Genomic DNA, 20,170 nt, shown 5'->3' with positions numbered 1-20,170 from the left:
TCTGAGGGGGGGGCGCGCTGCCCCCCGCCTAGGACACACCCCCGAGGGGCGGGGGGAGCCGGGGGTGGCCGGAGGGGCCGAAGGGGCCGGGGGTGGCCGAGGGGCAGCGGGGGTGGCCGGGGGTGACCGGAGGGCACCGGGGGTGACCGGGGGTGACCGAGGGGCAGCCGACGCCCCCCCGAGCGCCTCCCCGGGGATGCCGGGGGGCCCCGGGAGAGCCCGGCCTGGGCAGGTTTCCTTATCCGGGGCTCGGCGTGGCCCTCGCCATTGGCCCGCGCTGTCACATGGAGCCAACTTTGTTCACTTGACAGTGAGTAGGAGGGCTCCGCCAAACAGGAAAAGCACCGAAGGGGAGGCGGGGGGGCGGGCGGGCGGGTGGGGGGCGCACGAATAAATTTTAAGCGGAGAAAGAGACAGAGGAGAGAGAGGCAGATACACACACACACATATATATATATATATATATATATAGACATACACAGATATAATTGTTTTCCTTCCCCCCCCCGCGCGCGCGCTAAACCCCCAAGAAATTAATGGCCATGAGCTCGTTCCTGATCAACTCCAACTACGTGGACCCCAAGTTCCCACCCTGCGAGGAATATTCCCACAGCGATTACCTTCCCAGTCACTCGCCGGAGTACTACCAGAGGCACCGGGACGCTCCGTTCCACCATGACGAGGCGATGTACCGGCCCGGGCCGCGGGCCGCCTGCGCGGAGCAGCCGTACGCGCCGTGCCCGGGCTCCGCGCAGCCCCGCGGAGGAGGCGCCGCCGAGCCGCGGCCGCGCAGCCCCAGCCCGCCCCCCGCCTGCAGCCGCGGCCCCGCCGAGCCCGTGCTTTACCCCTGGATGAAAAAAGTCCACGTAAGCTCGGGTGAGTGCGGGGAGAAAAGGGGAAAAGGGCTTCGCTTTATAGCCGGAGTAGCACCTCGCGGGCCCGCGGAAAAGCCTGTGCGGCACTTGTGAAAGGAGCGCCCGGCGGAGATTTACGAGCGCCGCTTTGCAGAGCGCTATAATTACATCCTCCATAAATTTTTATTGCTCTGCTTGGCCATGTGCCTTTGAAGTCTCTGTTACCATCCTCCTCCAGTTTCTTCCAGGCTACTTTGCTTTTTTTTTTTTTTTTTTACTTTTTTTTCCCGTCTTTTTTTTTTTTTTTTTTTTTTTTTTTTTTTTTTTTTTTTTTTTATGGCTGTTGAATCTTCCTAAGTGAAGTTTTATGTTTTGGTAATTTGTATTTAAGTGGCGGATTGAGTAAAGTTTTACTGTTTTCCCCTCCCCTGCCCTCTTTTCTTTTTTTTCCCTCGGGTTTTTTTTCCCCCTCCCTTTTCTTTCCTCCCTTTTTTTCCTTCTCTTTCCCTCCCCTCCTTTTTCCCCTTTTTTTTTCTCTTTTCTATTTACTTTTTTTCAAGGGAGGCATTTCCCAACCCGCAGCCCCCGCTCTCGCCCCTTTCCCAGCGCGCAGGGGGAACTTTTGGGGATAATTCCGGGCTGCTCCGGCAGAGCTGCGAGCGCACAAATGCGAATTTCCACCCTCGCAGGGCACGGGAATCGCGTCTGGGGGGCCTCGGAAAAACCTTCAGTCAGGAATCCGCGTCCACCAAGAGGTGCACATTTGCACCTCGGCGCTGGGGGCATTTTTAGAACGATTCCCTTTTTTTTTTTTTTTTTTTTTTAAGCAAATCTCCCCTTACAAAGAATCTGTGACGCTTTTTTTTTTTTTTTTTTTTTTTCTTCTGATTTTTTTGAGGGGGAAAGACCCCTTTATAGGAACAGATTGGTAATTCTGCTCTTCTTATTTTTCCTCCTTTTTTCATTTATTTACCCCTTATACTTCCCCCTTTTCTCTGTGTGTTTTCCCTTCTTTTTTTTCTTTCTTGTTATATTTTCCCCTCGTTTTTTTTTCCTTTTTTGTGTGTTTTAACATCTTTTTTCCCTTTCTTTTGTGTGTTTTCACATTTTCTCTCCTTTTTTTTTTCACGCTTTCACATCTTTCCCCCTCCCCTTTTTTGTGTGTTTTAACATGTTCTTCCTTTTCTTTTCCTCATGTTTTCACATTCTCCCCCCCAATTCTTTCACATTTCCAAATATTTCCTCCTTTATTTGTGTATTTTCACTTTTTTCCCCTTTTTTTTTTTAATATTTCCCCCTTTTTTAATATTTTCACATTCCCTCCTTTTTTGGAATTTCAACATATTTCCCCCCCCCATTTTTTTATATTTTCACATATTTCTCCCCACATTTTTTGGTATTTCCACATCTTCCCCCCATTTTTCTATATTTTCACATCCTCCTCAATTTTTCTATGCTTTCACATATTTCCCCCCCAATTTTTGGTATTTCCACATCTTTCCCCATTTTTCTATATTTCCACATTCCCCCCCCCCAATTTTTAAATACTTCCCCATCTTCCCCCCCACTTTTCTATATTTTCATATCCCTCCACCATTTTTTGGTATTTTCACATATTTCCCCCCCCCCCCTCCATTTTTTGTATTTCCACATATTTCCTTCCTGGTTATTTTTTAATATTTTCACATATTTTCCCTTTTATTTTTTAATATTTTCACATCTTTCCCCCCCTTTTTTTTTTTTTTGTATTTCAATATATTTCCCCCCCATTTTCTACATTTTCACATTGTCCCACTTTAAAATATTTTCACATACCTGCCCCCATTTTATTTTTAATATTCTCACACCTTTTTCCCCCCTTTTTTCCCCCCGCGGCCCGGCAGTGAACCCCGGTTTGTGCGGCGGGGAGGCGAAGCGCTCGCGCACGGCGTACACGCGGCAGCAAGTTCTGGAACTGGAGAAGGAGTTCCACTACAACCGGTACCTGACGCGGCGCCGGCGCCTGGAGATCGCGCACGCCCTGAGCCTCAGCGAGCGCCAGATCAAGATCTGGTTCCAGAACCGCAGGATGAAGTGGAAGAAGGATCACAAATTGCCCAACACCAAGGTCAGGTCCAGCTCCTCCTCGTCCAGCGCCCCGCAGGCCCCGCAGGGAGGATCCCAAACGCAGATCCCACAGGGAGGAGGAGGAGCCCAAACGCAAATCCCACAAGGAGGATCCCAAAGGCAGATCCCGCAAGGAGGAGCCCAAAGCCAGATCCTACAGGGAGGAGGAGGAGCCCAAAGACAGATCCCACAAGGAGGAGGAGGAGCCCAAAGTCACATCGCTCAAGGAGGATCCCAAAGTCAGATCCAACAAGGATCCCAAAGGCAGATCCCACAAGGAGGATCCCAAATGCAGATCCCTCAAGGAGGATCCCAAGGTCACATCCCTCAAGGAGGAGGATCCCAAACCCAGATCCAACAAGGATCCCAAACCCGATCCCACGGACCAGCGGTCACCCTATAACCGCCCCCATGGATGCGTGTGCGTGTTTGGGGTGTGAACTCGCGTGAGTGCAGGAAGGGAAATGTGATCATTTTCATTTTTATCATTATTTTAATTATTATTTGAACCGTGGGGAAAGGCAGGGGTGCTCTTTGTTACCCAACACCGAGATCGGGTCAGCTCCTCCTCCTGATCCCTGCAGATCCCACAGGGAGGATCCCAAAGATAGATCCTACATGGAGGAGGATCCCAAAGGCAGATCCTACAGGGAGGATCCCAAAGTTACATCCCACAAGGAGCAGGATCTCAAACGCAGATCCTACAGGGAGGATCCCAAAGGCAGATCCCACAAGGAGAAGGATCCCAAATTCAAATATCTCAAGGAGGATCCCAAAGGCAGATCCCTCCAGGAGGAGGATCCCAAACCAAGGTCCCTCAAGGAGGATCCCAAAGGCAGATCCCTCAAGGAGGAGGAGGAGCCCAAACTCAAATCCTTCGAGGATGATCCCAAAGGCAGATCCCACAAGGAGGATCCCAAACTCAAATCCCACAAGGAGGAGGATCCCAAACCCGATCCCACAGACCGGCTGCGGCCCCATAACTGCCGCCATGGATGTGTGTGCTTGTTTGGGGTGTGAACTCGTGTGAATGCAGAGAGGGAAATGGGATAATTTTAATTTTTATCATTATTTAATAATTGTTTGATCCATGGTTAAAGATTGGGCTGCTCTTCGTTACCCAGCACCAAGATCGGGTCAGCTCCTCCTCCTGATCCCTGCAGATCCCAAAGAGAGGATCCCAAAGGCAGATCCTACAGGGAGGATCCCAACCCCAGATCCTACAGGGAGGAGGAACCCAAAGTCACATCCCTCAAGGAGGATCCCAAAGGCAGATCCCTTGAGGAAGATCCCAAAGTTACATCCCACAAGGAGGAAGATCCTGAAAGCAGATCCCTCAGGGAGGAGGATCACAAACTCAAATCCCACAAGGAAGAGGATCACAAACTCAAATCCCACAAGGAGGAGGATCCCAAAGTTGCATCCCACAAGGAGGATCCCAAGGCCACATCCCCCAAGGAGGAGGATCCCCAATGCCGGTCCCACAGGGAGGAACCCAAAGCCAGATCCTACAGGGAGGATCCCAAACTCAAATCCCACGAAGAGGAGGATCCCAAACTTAAATAACTCAAGGGTGATCACAAAGGCAGATCCCACAAGGAGGATCCCAAACACAGATCCTACGAGGAGGAGAATCCCAAAGCCAGATCCTACAGGGAGGATCCCAAGCTCAGATCCCACAAAGAGGAGGATCTCAAACTCAAATACCTCAAGGATGATCCCAAAGGCAGATCCCTCAAGGAGGAGGATCCCAACCACAGATCCTACAAGGAGGAGGATCCCAAACTCAACAAGGAGGAGGATCCCAAAGGCTGATCCCACAAGGAGGATCCAAAAGGCAGATCCTACAGGAGGATCCCAAACTCTAATCCCACAAGGAGGAGGATCCCAAACCCAGATCCCACACAGAGGAGGATCCCAAAGGCCGATCCCATAAGGAGGATCCCAAAGTCAAATCCCTCAAGACGGATCCCAAACCTGATCCCACAAAGAGGAGGATCCCAAAGGCCGATCCCACAAGGAGGATCCCAAACCTGATCCCACAGACCGGCCACTGCCCCACAACTGCCCCCACGGATGCGTGTGCGTGTTTGGGGTGTGAACTCGTGCGAGTGCAGAGCGGGAAACGCGATAATTTTAATTTTTATCATTTCTTACACTGATCTGAACAGCGGGAACTGACAGGGTGCTCATTATTTATGGCCAATAATTTTAATTTTAATTTTTATTTCAACCATTGGGACGGGCGGGCGCTGGTTATTCCCACCAATAATTTGAATTTTGATCATTTTGATGCCGATTTTAACCACGGGGACAGGCGGGTGGTGGTTATTCCCACCAATAATTTGAGTTTTATAATTTTTAACACTGAGTTGACCCCTGGGGAAGGTCGGGTGCTGGTTATTCCCACCAATAATTTGAATTTTGATCATTTTTGTGCCATTTGAACCACAGGGAGTGGCGGGTGCTGGTTATTCCCACCAATAATTTGAATTTTGATAATTTTTACACCATTTGACCCACGGGGAGTGGCGGGTGCTGGTTATTCCCACCAATAATTTGAATTTTGCTCATTTTTACCCCGATTCGAAGTGCGGGGCCGGCGCTGGGCGCAGCTGAGCACAAAGCCGGGGCTGCCGGGGAAGGGGAGGCCGGAGCAGGATTTTTTTTGGGATTTGCCTGAGATGGATCCTTGTTTCATCTTTAATCACGCCGAGCTCGGCCCCATTTGTCATGTTTACTCTCCCGTACAAAGGATGGACCTTATGTCTGCTATTACCCCGACAGCAGCGCCCGCTTTAATAAATGAGCCTCAGCTCCTTCCCCACAACTGCATTTTCTACGCCACCCCCTTTTTTGCCTTTTTTTTTTCTCCTTTTTTTTTTTTTTCCCCCTCATTTTCCCCTTTTTTGCCTCCTTTTTCCCTCTCTAATTTTTTTTCATTTTATCTTCTTTTTCACCCCCTTTTATTCTCTTCTTTTCTTGGTTTATTTTCTTTCTCTTTCCCCCCCCCTTTTCCCCATCTTCTTGAAAATATTCTTGTCCATTTTCCCCTTCTTTTTCCCTTTTCCCCTTTGTTTTTATTTGGGTTGTTTTTTTCCTTTTTCCCCTTTTAAAAAGTTTTCTTCACCAATTTTCTTCCTCCCTCCTTCTTCCCCGCTATCTCTTTCCCCTTTCTATTTTTCCCCATTTTTCCTTTCCCCCCCTTTGTTTTCTTTCTTTATTTTCCTTTTTTCTCTCTTTTTTCCCCTTTTTTCCATTTTCTTTATCAATTTTCTCTCCCCCTCATTTCTTTCTTCCCAACCCCGAAGTTTCTGCCCCGTTGTCTCTTTGGAGACACAAATTGGAAATTGGAGACACAAAAAAACCAAAAAAAACCCCAAAAACTCAACAAAAACCGCCAAATCTCCTCCGGGGAGTTGAGAACTTTGTGATACCGAGAGAAAAAAAAAATTAAAAATGGGAATTGAGTCAAGGAGGTGTTGGACAAAGAAAGCAAGAGAATGGAGTGGGATCAAACCCTTTTTTTTTATTTTTTGGGGTTTTTTTCAACCCCAGCAGGTTCATTGCGAGTGAGGGGGGTGGGGAGGGAAGGGGAACTGGGATGAACTGGGATGAACTGGGATGAACTGGGATGAACTGGGAGCGCCCCAAAGCTCCTCCCTGCCCCGGTTTGGGGCTGAAAATGTGAATTTCGGGTCTGGGGAGGGGCGGTCCCGACCCCCCCCCCGGTCCCCTCTGTCCCCTTTGTCCTCGGGGGTGTCCGGATTTACCTGGAAATCCCCCAAAACCCCAAAAACGCCGCTCAGAAATAAATTCTGATCCCAAACCTGCCCCTGCGTGGTTCTTGGGGGGGCGAGGCCGGACTGGGGTTATTTATGGCGTGGAAAAATAAATATATTTATCTCGAGCCGCGAACAATCGGTTTATTTGTAATTTTGATGATTTTTTTTTCGCGTTTTTTTGTTGTCAGCGGCGCAGCCCGCAGCCCCCTAATGAAAACAAAAGATGTTTGAGCAGCTCTAAGTAGCGCTAAGCCCCAGATATGATGATTTATTTGTTCAAAGCGCAGATTAATTCTCTTTTTCCGCGCCCCAGCCCGAACACGGCCGCTCATTAACGCTTTGCTGCCTCCGATTTCTCCTGAGATCTTTTGGCTTTTATTTATTTCTATTTTTTCAAATTATTTTTTTGTTTGAAATCCCTCCTTCTCCGGGGTAGTTAATGCATTAATGAGTCCAATTTGGGCCCAGATGTTCGGGGGGTTCTGGGTGGGTTTGGGGTGCACAAAAGGAGCCGCTCCTGCCATAGCTCAGGGCCTGACAAGCAAATAGATAATCAAGAAGACAAATGGCTCCTTTTGTCAGCCGCAGCTCTTGTATTAATTTTCATTTTCTTTTTCGGGTACGAAAGGATCGAGAGGAAAAAAAAAAAAAAAAAAAAAAAAAAAGAAACACAAAAAAACCGGCGCGGTTCTGGGTTAGGAACGGAGAAAAAAAGAAAAATTTATTGTCCTCCAAGGGGGTGGAGGCAGCTCAGGGAAAGGGCTGAAATAATGACGATAATAGGAATAAAAATGTGTTAGATATAGATTTAAGTATAAATATATGTGTAAGGGTGGGTGTAAGGGTAGCGATAAGTAGAGGTATAAATATAAAGTGTAAATATAAATATAGAGAGCTATAAATAGAAAATGTAGCTATAAATGGATATATAAATGTCTATATATAAATAAAATGAAACTATAAATATAAATATAATAAAATTTAAAAATAAAAATAAACTTAAAAATAAAATAAATTAAATAAAAATAAAATAATAAAAATAATGATGATAATAAAAATAATAAAGATAAGAATAGTAATAACAGCAATAATAGTGATAATAGTAATAATAATAATTTTTTAAAGGTTTGTTCAATATTCACGGAATCCTCCCAAAAGCCCAATCAGGACCCAAATTCCGGCCCCAGTTTATCCCGAGACAAAACAGGGCTGGGATATTTCAAATCTCTGCCCCGGCTGCAGGAGCTCACCCCGCACCTTGTGGGAATAAAATTGTTTCTCCCCAAAATTTCCTCTGCCCCCCATTCACACAAAACCTTTTTTTTATTTTTTTTTTTTCTTTTTAATGCTTTAAAATAAATAATATTCGCGCGGTCACATGGTGCAGGCTCTGCTCGGTGTGATGTAAAACAAAAGGAAAAAATCGGATTTATGGCCGGATTTTGGTTTAATTCTCGCGGTTTAAGAGGTGGCGACAGCGCAACTCGCACGTTTCTTTCTTTTCTTTATTTATTTTCCTGGCAAGGGCTGTATTTTATCCGAGTTCCGCCAGGTTTGGGGCGGTTTGTTTGGCCGCTGCTGCATTTTTATTCCGCTGCTCCTCCCTTTGATCTGCTTGGGAAGAGGGTGCGAGTTTCGAGAGGGGGCTCCTAAGAATGGCCAAAAATGTGTGTTTTAAACCCAAAAAAAAAGGGGGGGGGGGAAATGAAAAAAGAGCAGCAGCATATGCTGGCAGGAATGCGGGGTCTGTGGGGGCAAATCAAAGCTGGGGAGCGTGAATGGGATGGAAGGGGGAGAAAAGGAGATTTCTATAGGACCCAAAAGTTCACAGCCATTAGGAGCGGACAGAAGGCAAGAAAAATGCGAGAATTATACAGAAAATCATTAATCACTTCTTTTCTTTAAATACTTATCCCTTTTCCCATTGTTATTCAACAGCAAATCTCCGCAGACCGTCTGGCGGCAAAAATCCCCCGGACTCCTCCAAGAAACCTTCGGGGCCACCAATGAGAATTAGAATTATTAATAGTAATAATAATAATAATAGAAATATTGCCGGTAATAAAACCCGCGCCCCAGAGGTGAAAGATTCTCTTTTTTGGGGGGAGAAAAGCCAAATTTCCTGCGGCCCCCCCTCCCCTGTCGGTTCGGAAGGAGCCACCCCGAGCATGAGGGCGATGCAAAAAGGATTTGGGAGCGCAGCAGGTAACGGAGCCGCTCTCGGAGGGACTTTGGGACCGGGTTCTGACACAAATCTGGGGAAAATCAGAGGAAAAAAGGAGTTTTTAACCGGTGGAAGTGCAAGGAGAAGCTCCCCGCGAGCTCTCGTGTGGGGTTTTCCCTTTTCCCTCCGTTTTTGGGGCGGGTCTTGGAGGAGTTCGGGGTTTTTATTTAAATTCTGTCTCGGTTTGGGGCTGGGCGTGGTTGGGGTTTGCTGCGGGAGCTCCAGGTGGTGGGTCCGGGTGGAGATCTGGGGGTTTATGCTCAAAATTTGGTTTTTTCCCGTTTTTTTCCCCAGTTAAATCTCTCACGGGACGGTTTGGGGAGGGTTTGGTGGAGCGGCCTCTGAGTGTCCCGGGAAATGCGAATATTCCCGGGTTACACTGTCCCGGGAAAGGCGAGTATTCCTGGTTCCAAATGTCCCGGGAACTGGGAACATTCTGGGCTTAAACTGTCCCAGGAAATGTGAATCTTCCCGGGTTTAACTGTTCCATAAACTTGGAATATTTCCAGTTTAAATTGCCCCAGGAACTGGGAATATTCTTGGGTTAAACTCTTCGAGGAACTGGGAACATTCCCAGTTTAAACTCTTCGAGGAACTGGGAACTTTCCCAGGTTAAACAGTCCCAGGAAATTCGAACATTCCCAGTTTAAACTGTCCCGGGAACTGAGAGCATTCCCGGGTTAAACTGTCCCAGGAACCGGGAATATTCCCTGGTCAAGCTCTTCGAGGAACTGGGAACATTCACGGGTTAAAATGTCCTAGGAATTGGGAACGTTTCCAGTTTAAACTGTCCCAGGAACTGGGAATATTCCCAGGGTTAAACAGTCCCAGGAAATTCGAACATTTCCAGCTTAAACTTTCCCAGGAACTGGGAATATTCCGGGTTTAAACTGTCCCAGGAACTCTGAACATTCCCAATTTAAACTGTCCCAAAAATTCTGACTATTCCCGATTTAAACCGTCCCAGGAACACCCCCGTTTTAAGCCCGTTTTAAGCGCGTTTTAAGCCCGTTTCATGCCCGTTTAAAACCCGTTTTAAGCCCGTTTCAAGCCCATTTTAAGCCCGTTTCAAGCCCGTTTCAAGCCCGTTTTAACCCCTTTTTAAGCCCGTTTCAACCCCGTTTCAAGCCCGTTTTAACCCCTTTTTAAGCCCGTTTCAAGCCGGGTTTAGGCCGTGCCGGGGCCGTTTCCCGCCGGGGTTTCAGCCGTGCCCGCGGATTTCTGTGGGAAATGAGGAAATCGGAGCCGGGGCAGCGCGGCCGGGCCGGGGTCACGCAGAGTTCACTTTTCTGGCCCATTAGCCCGGGTTTTACAGCCCGCGAGTGACCTCGGAACCCTTGACCTGCCCCAGGCCGGACACTGAGCTCAACCCCCAGCCCAGCAAAGCCGGGCCTGGGCGACCAGCGGGGAGGGAGCGAAAAATGGGGGGAAAAAAATCCTAAAATTTGCTTTATTTCTGTTTTCTCGCGGTTTAATCTTTCCGGGCCTAACGGGGTTTCTCGCGTGGTTTTGTTGTGTAAAAATCGGATTTTTTGTGCCTTGTTTTGTGTCGGGAGAGGGGTTTTGGGGGATGGGAGTGGGGTTGGCCGCACAAATTTAAATTTTTTGGGGGAAAAAATTTCAAATGTAAAGCCCGAGGAGCAGAGGAGCCGCGGCCTGGCCTGGTCTGATCTCTGATTTCAGAAATTCCTTTGTTTGCAGAGTCCCTGTGCTCCTCCCGCTCCTCCTCCTCCTCCTCCTCCTCTTCCTCCTCCTCCTCCTCCTCCTCCTCCCGCTGCCAGCGCGGGGATCCCCGGGACCCCCCCGGTCACCCCAAATCCAGCCGGAGCTCTTTGTTATCCCTGCCCAAAAATTGGGCAAAAAAAAAAAAAAATCAACCAAAAATCCCCGAACTGGAGAAAAAACCCACCCAAAGATGGGGAAATTGGAGCAAAAGGATCCCCTCGAAAATCCCAAAACTGGACAAAAAAATCCCCTCAAAGATCTTAAAATTAGGCAACATAACGCCCGCATAGACCCCCCCCCCCCCCAAAACTGGAGCAAAAACCACCCAAATACCCCCAAAATTGGAGCAAAAAATCCCTCAAAGTTGCCCAAATTAGACAAAATAATCCCTCCGAAGATCCCCAAATTGGAGCAAAAATCCACCCAAAGATCCTTAAATTTGGTCCATAATCCCAGATTGATCCCCAAATTGGAGCAAAACCACCTCCAAACATCCCCAAATTGGGTCAAAAATCCCCAAACTGGACCAAAAAATCCCACCAAAATCCCCAAATTAGAGCAAAAATCCACCCAAACATCCCCAGATTCGTCCCAAAATCCACCCAAACATCCCCAAATTGGGCCCCAAATCCCCAAATTGGACCCAAAAATGAGGATTTCATGAGGAAACCTCGGAGCCCATCCCCAGCGGGCAGCAGGGGCTGTAAGGACGCGGTGAAAAATCCCGGAAAATTCAATGTATTCTGCACAGTGCGGCTCTGGGGGGGCTCGGGGGGCGCTGGGGACACGGGGACGGTGTCGCGGAGGGGGTGGCGCTGTCCCGGGCTGGCTCCGCGTCCCCCGAAAGGCGCTCGGCGCTTTCCCAGCGCCGCTGACAGATTTATGAGGCGCAATAAGAGCGGCGCGGCCGCCGCCGTAAATCACGGGCGGGATAAACTCATTCCGTCCTCACAAAGGCGACGCCTTTTGATCGCGGCACCTCCGAGGGCTCGGCCGCCTTCGCCAGCCTTTGAACCGAGGGGGTTCGAAAAACTAAACAAAACAAAAATCGCCAAATTTAAAATAAGGGGGTTTTCTGCTTTTTTTGGGGGGGTTTTCTTTGGTATTAAACAGCCCCAAAAATGCCGGGTGGGGGGTTCTGCGCTCCGTTTGTGCCTGCGCTGGATCCGCTCCCTTTTGTTGCTGTTCTTTTCTCTTTTTAAATGAGTTTGCCCCGTTATGAGCGAAAAAAAGGGGAAAGAAAAGAAAAAGAGGGGAAAAATAAGAAAGAGAGGGGGAAAAAAAGAAAGAGAGGGGGAAAAAAAGAAAAGCAGAAGTTTTTACGAAGTGAAAGTTGCGTTTTTTTGAATTGTCCCGAGTTTCTCCTGAAATTCGCTCTCCCCTCGGGGTTTCCGCTCTCTGGAGCCCCCCCAGCCCTTTTAAATCCGATTTTTTATCCCTCCCAGCCCTGCACTCCATAAAATCCACGCAGAAATCACCAAGGGCTGCTGGAACCCGAGCCCGGCCCGTTCGGCTTCCAGCGAACCCAAAATCCGCTTTTTTAGCCTTTAAATTCTTCATTTTCCCATTTAAATTCTCTATTTTCGCCTTTAATTCTTTGTTTTCGCGCTTAATTTTCGCTCCCCCCGGGCTTTACCCCGCAGGGGTTTGGGAGCCGGGAATTTGGGGGTGCTCGGAGGAATTGGGGATTTTTGGGGCTTTCGAGGATTTCGGCCTCAGCTCGGTGCCAATTTTGGGGGGATCCCTCCCCTCCCCCGGCTCCTGCTCCTTTCCTGCGCTTCCCTTTGTTGCTCTCTCCCTCTCTGTCTCTTTATTTTTATTTATTTCCCAAGATCCTCTCTCTCGGCAGCTCCTCAGCCTCAAAATTTGATTTTTTTTCCCTCTTTTTTTCCCTTCCTCCCCTCTGTAATACAATAAACTCCAGGCCGAATAATAACAGCGGGCAGGCCTGGGAGTGAGGGGGAGCTGCGAGCCCTTTAAAAATAGAAATAAATATTAGAAATAAAAAATATTAGAAATAAATATTAGAAATAAATATTAGAAATAAATATTAGAAATAAATATTAGAAATAAATATTCTCGGCTGCTTTGGGCTCCAGAACGGTTGTGATCAAAATCTCGGCGTGCGCAGAGGGGGGGGGAAATTAAAAATCGGGGGGAAAAATTAAAAATCGGGGAAAAATTATAAAAATCGGGGGGAAAATACTAAAAATCGGGGAAAATCGGGGTTTTCTCTGGCTGAGCAAAGCCAAGCTCCAGGAAGGGTTTAGGAAAGGGTTTGTGCGCTCTCGGGGTGGGGAAATGACCCAAAATCACGGTGTTTAACAGAGAATCGAGCGGCGCTGCGTTGGAAAGTTCTTTTTTTTAGAAAAAAAACGCTGTTCCGGTGGAAGGTCAGAGTGGTCCTGCGAGTGCGGAACGGAGGGACCCCCTTCCCCCTTCCCCCTCATCACGTGGCTCATTAAATAATTAATGCCGAGCTTGCAGAATAGATATGTATTCGTCAGGAAAATCGCGGCCGCGGTCTCCCCGAGCCTGACGCGAAATCCGAGTGTCCTTTAAAGCACCGAGAGAGGGGGGCGAAAAAAAAAAAAAATTAATAAAAAGAGAGAAAGGAGCGAGAGGAGGCGAGAGGGGAGCGGAGCCGCGGTAAAACAATCCCGGGCAGCGCCGAGGGCCGGATCGCTGTGAGTAGCGGGGGCTCCCCGCGTCCGCGCGTCCATGTAAATTTATTGTTTGTTATTAATGTTATTGTCGTAAAACGTGACAAATCGCCCCGGCTCCATTTCCTCCCATTCCTCTCCGCTCGCCGAGGCATTTTCATTGATGGGTTTTTTTTGGGGGGGAGGTTTTTTCTCTCTCTCTCTCTCTCCTCGCAACCTCTCCTCTCTTTTATTTTTTTTTTTTTAATTTTTTTTTTATTTTTTCCCCCCTCTTTTGTTGATTTATGACAATAAACATGTCAGCGGCGGCGCGGCTGCCGTTGTGCGCGTGTTTGGGACGGGGAGCCGCGTTGTTTATGGCCCGGGCCGAGATAAATCATCGCCGGGGCGAAGATGATGGGCGAGCGCTGATGTTCGCGAGCGGGGATCTCTCCCCTCGCCCCGCTCCCTGGAGCTGATTATTTCGGGCGGTTTGCAGTCATAGATCAGCGCTAATATGAAAGCTCCGGAGCCGGGGGTCTTAAATTACGGCGTCTGTGATTGCCAATTAAAGAGAGATTTGTATAAATTTGGGGGAGAGCGGGAACGCCTCGTTTGGCGTGCGAAGCTCGGCAAAGAGCGCGACCTTAAAATCAAAATTACGGCGCGGCCGCGTCCCTTTATCACCCAGAGCTCATTTTCTCCCCTTTCCCCCTCCCCAGCCCTGCCGCGCAGGTTGCCCCGCCGATTTTACCCCGGAATGTTGAATTTACGCATTGACAAATGGGAATTAAATGAAATAATTTTATTTTAAAATATTATTTTATTTTTTTAAACCAAAGCGGGGCTGAGAGGGGGCTCTCCCAGAACAATAGGGACAACTCGGGGCGCTGCCGAGTGACCCCAACAGGGGCGGATTGTCCCCAAAATCGGGGGGACAGCGAGGGGCATCAGCTCCTTTTGGGGCATTCCGGAGCTTTTCCGGGATTTTCCCGGAGCTTTTCCAGGATTTTCCTGGGATTTTTGGGCTCTCGCTCAGGCTGGAATGGAGGGGTTGAGGATGCGCAGGATCAAAGTTGGACGGAGCGCCCCGAGGGTCGCGTTTCCCTTCAGGGCTTCACCTCGGGCAAAGCGCCCAAAAATTGGGTTAAAAACCAGCAAAATCGGGTCGGGAGCTGCTCCCCAAACACCGCGGGGAAAAGCGCCCAGAAATGGGGTTAAAATCGGCAAAATCGGGTCGGGAGCTGCTCCCCAAACACCGCGGGGAAAAGCGCCCAGAAATGGGGTTAAAATCGGCAAAATCGGGTTGGGAGCTGCTCCCCAAACACCGCGGGGAAAAGCGCCCAGAAATGGGGTTAAAATCGGCAAAAACGGGTCGGGAGCAGCTCCCTGCAGTCAAACACCGCGGGGAAAGCGCTGGGACGAGATTTGTGTCCCGAAAAGAGGTAGCGCATCCTGCGCGCATCTCCCGCGCATCTCCCGCGCATCCCGCGCGCATCCTGTGCTCATCTCCCGCGCATCCCCCGCGCATCCCGCGCGCATCCTGTGCTCATCTCCCGCACATCCCGCGCGCATCCTGTGCTCATCCTGTTCTCATCCCCCGCGCATCCCCCGCGCATCCCCCGCGCATCCCGTGCGCTCCGCGGGCTCCGAGGCAGCGCCGCCCTCCCCTCCCCTCCCGGGGCTCCCGGGCGGGAGCGTTGAAAGGGCGGGCAGGAAACGGCAGCGCTCGTTTTTATGTTTTCGGGAGGTTTTTTTTTTAATATTTTACAAGCTCCGACATGCGAGGAGTCAATAAAAGTGACAGCAGGAGCGGAGATGAAATGTCGGGGTGAGAATTGGGCGTTTTGCTCCCCCCGCGCTCTGCTCGGCGGCCGCGGCTGTTTGGCTCCGTCTGACACAGGAAAACCTTCACGGATTCCCATGAAATATTCAGGGACACCCAGGGACGCGGCGCCGCTCCTGTCACAGCCCCGGGTTCATTCCTGCCCTCGGTTTTCAGTGCGTGCAGACCCCCTCCCCACTCCCCTCTTCTTTATTTTTTTTTTATTTTGTTGCATTTTTAAAAATAATAATAATTTTAAATATTTCCCCTCTGTGGTTTATTTTTCCCCTGTGGTTTATTTGATTTTGTTGCTTTAAAAAAAAAAAAAATTTAATAATAATTTTTAAATTTTTCCCTCTGTAGTTTATTTTCCCCCCTGCGGTTTATCTGATTTTGCTGCATTTAAAAAAAATAATATTAATTTTTAATTTTTAATAATGATTTTTAATTTTTTCCCTCTGTGGTTTATTTTTTCCCTAGTGGTTTATCTGGTTTGTTGCTTTAAAAAATACAATAATAATTTTTAAATTTTTTTTTAATAATTATTAATTTTTTCCCCTCTGGGTTTGGGACTTTGAGGGTGACAAGTGGGCCCAGGAAGGGGGATCCAGCCCGGAGCCCCCAAACCCGTTAAATGGAGGAGGGGGTCGGTTCAGCCCCGGTGCAGCCCCCCCGTTTGTGCCCCCCAATAACCGGGGGAGGGGGAGGCCTGGGGGACCCGGGACCCCGACACGACCCCAGCCCCGATTTGGGGGCTCAGAGCCTCAGGAGAACCCCGCGGATCCCCCAGAGCCGGGGGGACCCCCCAGAACAGGGTCAGGAGCCCGAAAATTCAGGGGAAAGCTGGAAAGATTGAGCCTTGCAGAGACGCCCAACCGGGAGGGACCCCAGACCCATAACGGGACCCAGAGCTGGGAGGGGACCCCAGAACCAGAATGGGACCCCGAACCGGGAGGGACCCCAGACCCATAACGGGACCCCGAATAGAGAAGGGACCCCAGAACCAGAATGGGACCGAAAACTGGGAGGAGACTCCAGGAAGCGACCCCAGACCCAGAACGGGACCCCGAATCAGGAGGGGACCCCAGACCCAGAATGGGACCGAGAATCGGGAGGAGACCCCAGACCTAAAGACAGAAAGGGACCCCAGACCCCGAACCGGGAGGGGACCCCAGACCCCGAACCGGGAGGGGACCTGAGACCCAGAGACAGGAAGGGACCCCAGACCCATAACGGCATCCCGAATCAGGAGGCGACCCCAGACCCAGAATGGGACTGAAAACCGGGAGGAGACTCCAGACTCAAAGACAGGAAGGAGACCCCAGACCCAGAGTCAGGAGGGGACCCCAAACCCAGAACGGGACCCAGAGCCATAATGGGACCCCGAATGTGGTGGAGACCCCAGACTCAAAGACAGCAATGGACCCCAGACCTAGAGCCGGGAGGAGACCCCAGACCCAGGAAGGGACCCCAGACCCAGGAAGGCACAGCCCCACTCCCGGTCCTTCCCCTTCGGGACGAGTCCAGGCCCGGGAGGGGTTTGGGTGACACAAAACCCCACCAGAAGATTTTTTGGGGGGTTTTTTGACCTCTCCTGGCTGTTCCTCACACCCTCAGGGCTCTGTCTCGCTTCCACCAGCTCCAAAACCCCGAATTTTCCGCGCTGGTGCCGCCAGGACAGGGCTGGTTTGGCTCAGGGAGCTCCGTCCCCCCTCAGCATCTCCCCAAACCCCCCAGACCCCCCAAACCCCCTCCCTGCCCCATCTTTTCCTTGATGAACTCACTAAAACCTCCTTTTTTCCCTCAGCACGGCCGATCAAACCCCGGGGAGGCGGCGGGGGGGGATAATTGGCCATTTCGAGCGGCTCGAGCGAGCGGGATTTCATCGATTCCCGGGCCACCGGCCCTTTCTGCCGGGCTGGCAGCTCCGCGGACGGTCCCGCTCCGTCAGCGCCTCCGCTCCCCCCTTGCCCCGATCCTGCCCCAAAGGAAGCGATTAACGCCGTGAAAACGCGAAACCTTAATTCGGGATTTATTGCGGCCGGCAGGGGAGGCTTATTTCACAGCAAAGCCAAAAAACACCCCGAGACGAGCAAAAAAAAAAAAAAAAAAAAAAAAAAAACAAACCCAAAAAATTAAAATAAAATAAGGCGGAAATTCGAGGTGTGGGCGCGGGGCAGAAGCTGCTCCCCCCCTGTTTGCGATGTGGTTTTTTATGTGTTTATGTGTTTTATGTGGTTTGATGAGTTCCAAGCCCCGCAGCACCGCCCCGGGATCAGCCGCGGCCGCTCCGGTTTTTATTCTGCAAACCCGAGGCCAACACGAGCGGAGACAAAAGGGAAAAACTCGAGAACTTCGGGAGCGGCTTTGGGGAGGGTTCGGGTTCGCTTTGAAGTTTTCTCCTCTTTTTTTTTTTTTTTTGGCGGCGCGGGGAGGAGGGAAAAGGGGGAGACACGAGAGGAATAAAAGGCAACAAGGGCGTTCCGACACTTCCCTGCTCGCAGCCATCCCGAGATGAAAAGCGAGGCGATAAATCAGAGCCGAGGGTGGCGATTTCGCTCCTTTTTTTTTTTTTTTTTTCTCCTTTTTTTTTTTTTCCCTTTTCCTCCTTTGTTTTTGAGCGCAGATCAGAGGGGAGGGGTTAAGGAGAAATCCCCGCTCGCGGCTCCGTTCGGGTGCGGAGCCCATCGGGGCCGTCCCGGCGGAGCGCTCGGAGCTCGGGGAACGTTCGGGAATTCCGCCGGTGATGGCAACGGAGCGCCCCGGGCCGGGATGGGGGCGCCGGGGCGGGGACCCCCCCGGGACCCCCTCCGGGCCCCTCTGCCCATCCCCCGGTGCGTTTGGGGGTGCTGCTTTTGGGATGGGAAGGTTCCCCCACAGTTCTGGGGATGTTTCCCCCCAGTTGTGGGGTGCTGCTTTTGGGATGAGGAAGTTGCCACCAGTTTTGGGGTGCTGCATTTGGGATGGGGGCGCCGGGGCCGGGACTCCCCCGGGAGCCCCTCCGGGCCCCTCTGTCCATCCCCCGGTGCGTTTGGGGGTGCTGCTTTTGGGATGGGGATGGTCCCCCCCTCGTTTTGGGGTGGTGTTTTCAGGATGGGAACGTTCCCTCCCAGCTTTGGGGTGCTGCTTTTGGGATGGGGGCACGGGGGTACCCACTCCGAGCCCCTCTCTCCATTCCCCGGTGCGTTTGGGGGTGCTGCTTTTGGGATGGGGATGGTCCCCCCTACTTTTGGGGTGGTGTTCTTAGGATGGGGAGGTTCCCCACAGTTTGGGGTGCGGCTTTCAGGATGGTGAGGTTCCTCCCCCAGTTTTGGGGTGGTGTTTTCAGGATGGGGATGTTCCCTCCCCCCAGTTGTGGGGTGCTGCTTTTGGGATGAGGATGTTCTCCCCAGTTTTCGGGTGCTGCTTTTGGGACGGGGGCACCAGGGCCGGGACCCCTCCCAGTCCCTCTCCCCAAGCCCCGGTGGGTCTGGGGTGCTGATTTCAGGATGGGGATGGTCCCCCCAGTTTTGGGGTGGTGTTTTCAGAATGGGGATGGTCCCCCCAGTTTTGGGGTGGTGTTTTCAGGATGGGGATGGTCCCCCCAGTTTTGGGGTGGTGTTTTCAGGATGGGGATGGTCCCCCCAGTTTTGGGGTGGTGTTTTCAGGATGGGGATGTTTCCCCCCAGCCCCTCTCCCCATCGCCCGGTGGGTTTGGGGTGCTGCTTTTAGGATGGGGACGTTCCCCCCGGTTTTGGGGTGGTGTTTTCAGGATGGGGATGTCCCACCAGTTTTGGGGTGCTGCTTTTAGGATGGGGAGGTTCCCCCCAGTTTTGGGGTGGTGTTTTTAGGGTGCAGATGTTCCCCCCCAGTTCCCGGCGTGTTTTGGGGAGCAGGACCCGCTCCCAGCTCTGAATTCCCTCTCCCCGCTCTGACCTCACTCCACGCTAAAACCAGCCTGGATTCGGGGCTCCCAAAAAGTCCCAAAACCCCCCCGGAAATGGGGATTGAACCCCGGGATTCACCGCGGGGTGAAAGAAACCCCAAAACGCGCTGGGTTAAAGAACTTTAACTCCCCCCTCCCTGCCCTGTCCCGTCCCTCTCCCGCTCTCTTTGGGGTTTTTTGACTTTTCCCGGCCATATGGAATCCATTTCAGCGCTGCCAATCCCGCCCGGCTCCGAGCAGCGGAATCCCTTTGGTTCCCTCTCCGCAGCTCCCCTTGTCACTCACTGTTCCTCCCTCTTGCAACATTTTAAAGTCTTCATAAAGAGAAACAGCTTTCTGTGCAGATCCCGGCATTTTTGGGGTTTTTTTGGGAGTTTTCCCCCCGTTTTTCTGTTTTTTTTTTTCCCAGAGCAGAACAAACGCTCGCACCTCATCCCCATCCCTGCCACAATTTGAGGTTTTTTCACGAATTTTAAATTTTTTCTCCACCTCCAATCCGTTCTGTCCGAACCCACCAAGTCAAAAAAACCCCCAAAAATTAAAAAATAATTCAAAGCGTCTTTGAGGAAAAAAACCAAAAAAACAAAAAAACCCACAAATATCCCAAGGCGACCGAGATGAAATAAATGAGATTCTTCTTAATTTTCCTGCTCCAGCGAAGAATCCTCCGCACCCCGAGCCGGCTTTTCCTCCTCCTCCTCGGAGCCCCGGAGTCTCGCAGGTAAGAAGTTCAAAAAGATAAATAAATAAATAAATAAATAAAATAAAATAAAATAAATAAAAGCAGCCAGGGCCGGAGCTGTGATTAATTAATTAATTAATTGCTCCGAACGCTCTGACAAGGCTGCACCGGGAGCCTCGAATTAACTCCGATGCCTCGGAGGAAGAGGAGCAAAAAAATAAATCCAGCTCCTTTTTCCCCCCGAAAAAGTTCTTTTATTTTTCCTTTTTTTTTTTTCCCTGGGACGCATTTGGTAAAGATTTCTCACTTCTGTGTGGTTTGAAAAGGAAAAAAAGGCCAAAAATAAAACAAAAAAAAAGCCATAAAACCCTTTGGAAAAGCGGCTGTGAAAGCGCAGAACGC

General features: G+C 50.4%; 2 protein-coding genes across 6 annotated transcripts in view; both read left to right on the top strand.

Moving 5' to 3' along the window:
• The window catches only part of HOXB3 (homeobox B3), a 73,926-nt gene that overhangs the window by 36,234 nt on the left and 17,522 nt on the right, over positions 1-20,170 (top strand). For 2 of the 4 annotated variants that reach the window (XM_063178632.1, XM_063178633.1), the window contains exons 2-3: positions 8,684-8,950; positions 19,743-19,807. The gene's annotated coding sequence lies outside the window, so the exon portion shown is untranslated. Of the gene's footprint in view, positions 1-8,683; positions 8,951-12,929; positions 13,382-19,742; positions 19,808-20,170 lie in introns of those variants that run through there. The other 2 variants (XM_063178634.1, XM_063178635.1) reach the window with 2 other exon arrangements.
• On the top strand, positions 392-6,870 carry HOXB4 (homeobox B4). Of its 2 annotated transcripts, XM_063178639.1 has the most exons (3): positions 531-876; positions 2,738-3,008; positions 3,321-6,870. In XM_063178639.1, exons 1-3 carry the CDS (start codon positions 537-539, stop codon positions 3,361-3,363), a joined length of 654 nt encoding a protein of 217 aa, XP_063034709.1. In that variant the 5' UTR covers positions 531-536; the 3' UTR covers positions 3,364-6,870. The 2 variants fall into 2 exon arrangements, with proteins under 2 accessions (XP_063034708.1, XP_063034709.1); XM_063178638.1 differs by having other exon boundaries at positions 392-876; positions 2,738-6,870.

Source organism: Melospiza melodia, chromosome 30 (genome assembly GCF_035770615.1).
Source record: "Melospiza melodia melodia isolate bMelMel2 chromosome 30, bMelMel2.pri, whole genome shotgun sequence".
NCBI classification, from domain to species: domain Eukaryota; kingdom Metazoa; phylum Chordata; class Aves; order Passeriformes; family Passerellidae; genus Melospiza; species Melospiza melodia.
The sequence above is the reverse complement of the archived record's forward strand: the minus strand, read 5'-3'. Positions and strand labels throughout refer to the sequence as shown.

What these genes read in the sequence shown, in the direction of transcription:
- HOXB4 (XM_063178638.1), top strand. Translation starts at nt 537, where the DNA reads ATGGCCATGAGCTCGTTCCTGATCAACTCCAACTACGTGGACCCCAAG. An exon ending in AAAAGTCCACGTAAGCTCGG is followed by an intron (nt 877 to 2,737) that starts GTGAGTGCGGGG and finishes GCGGCCCGGCAG; the next exon opens with TGAACCCCGGTTTGTGCGGC.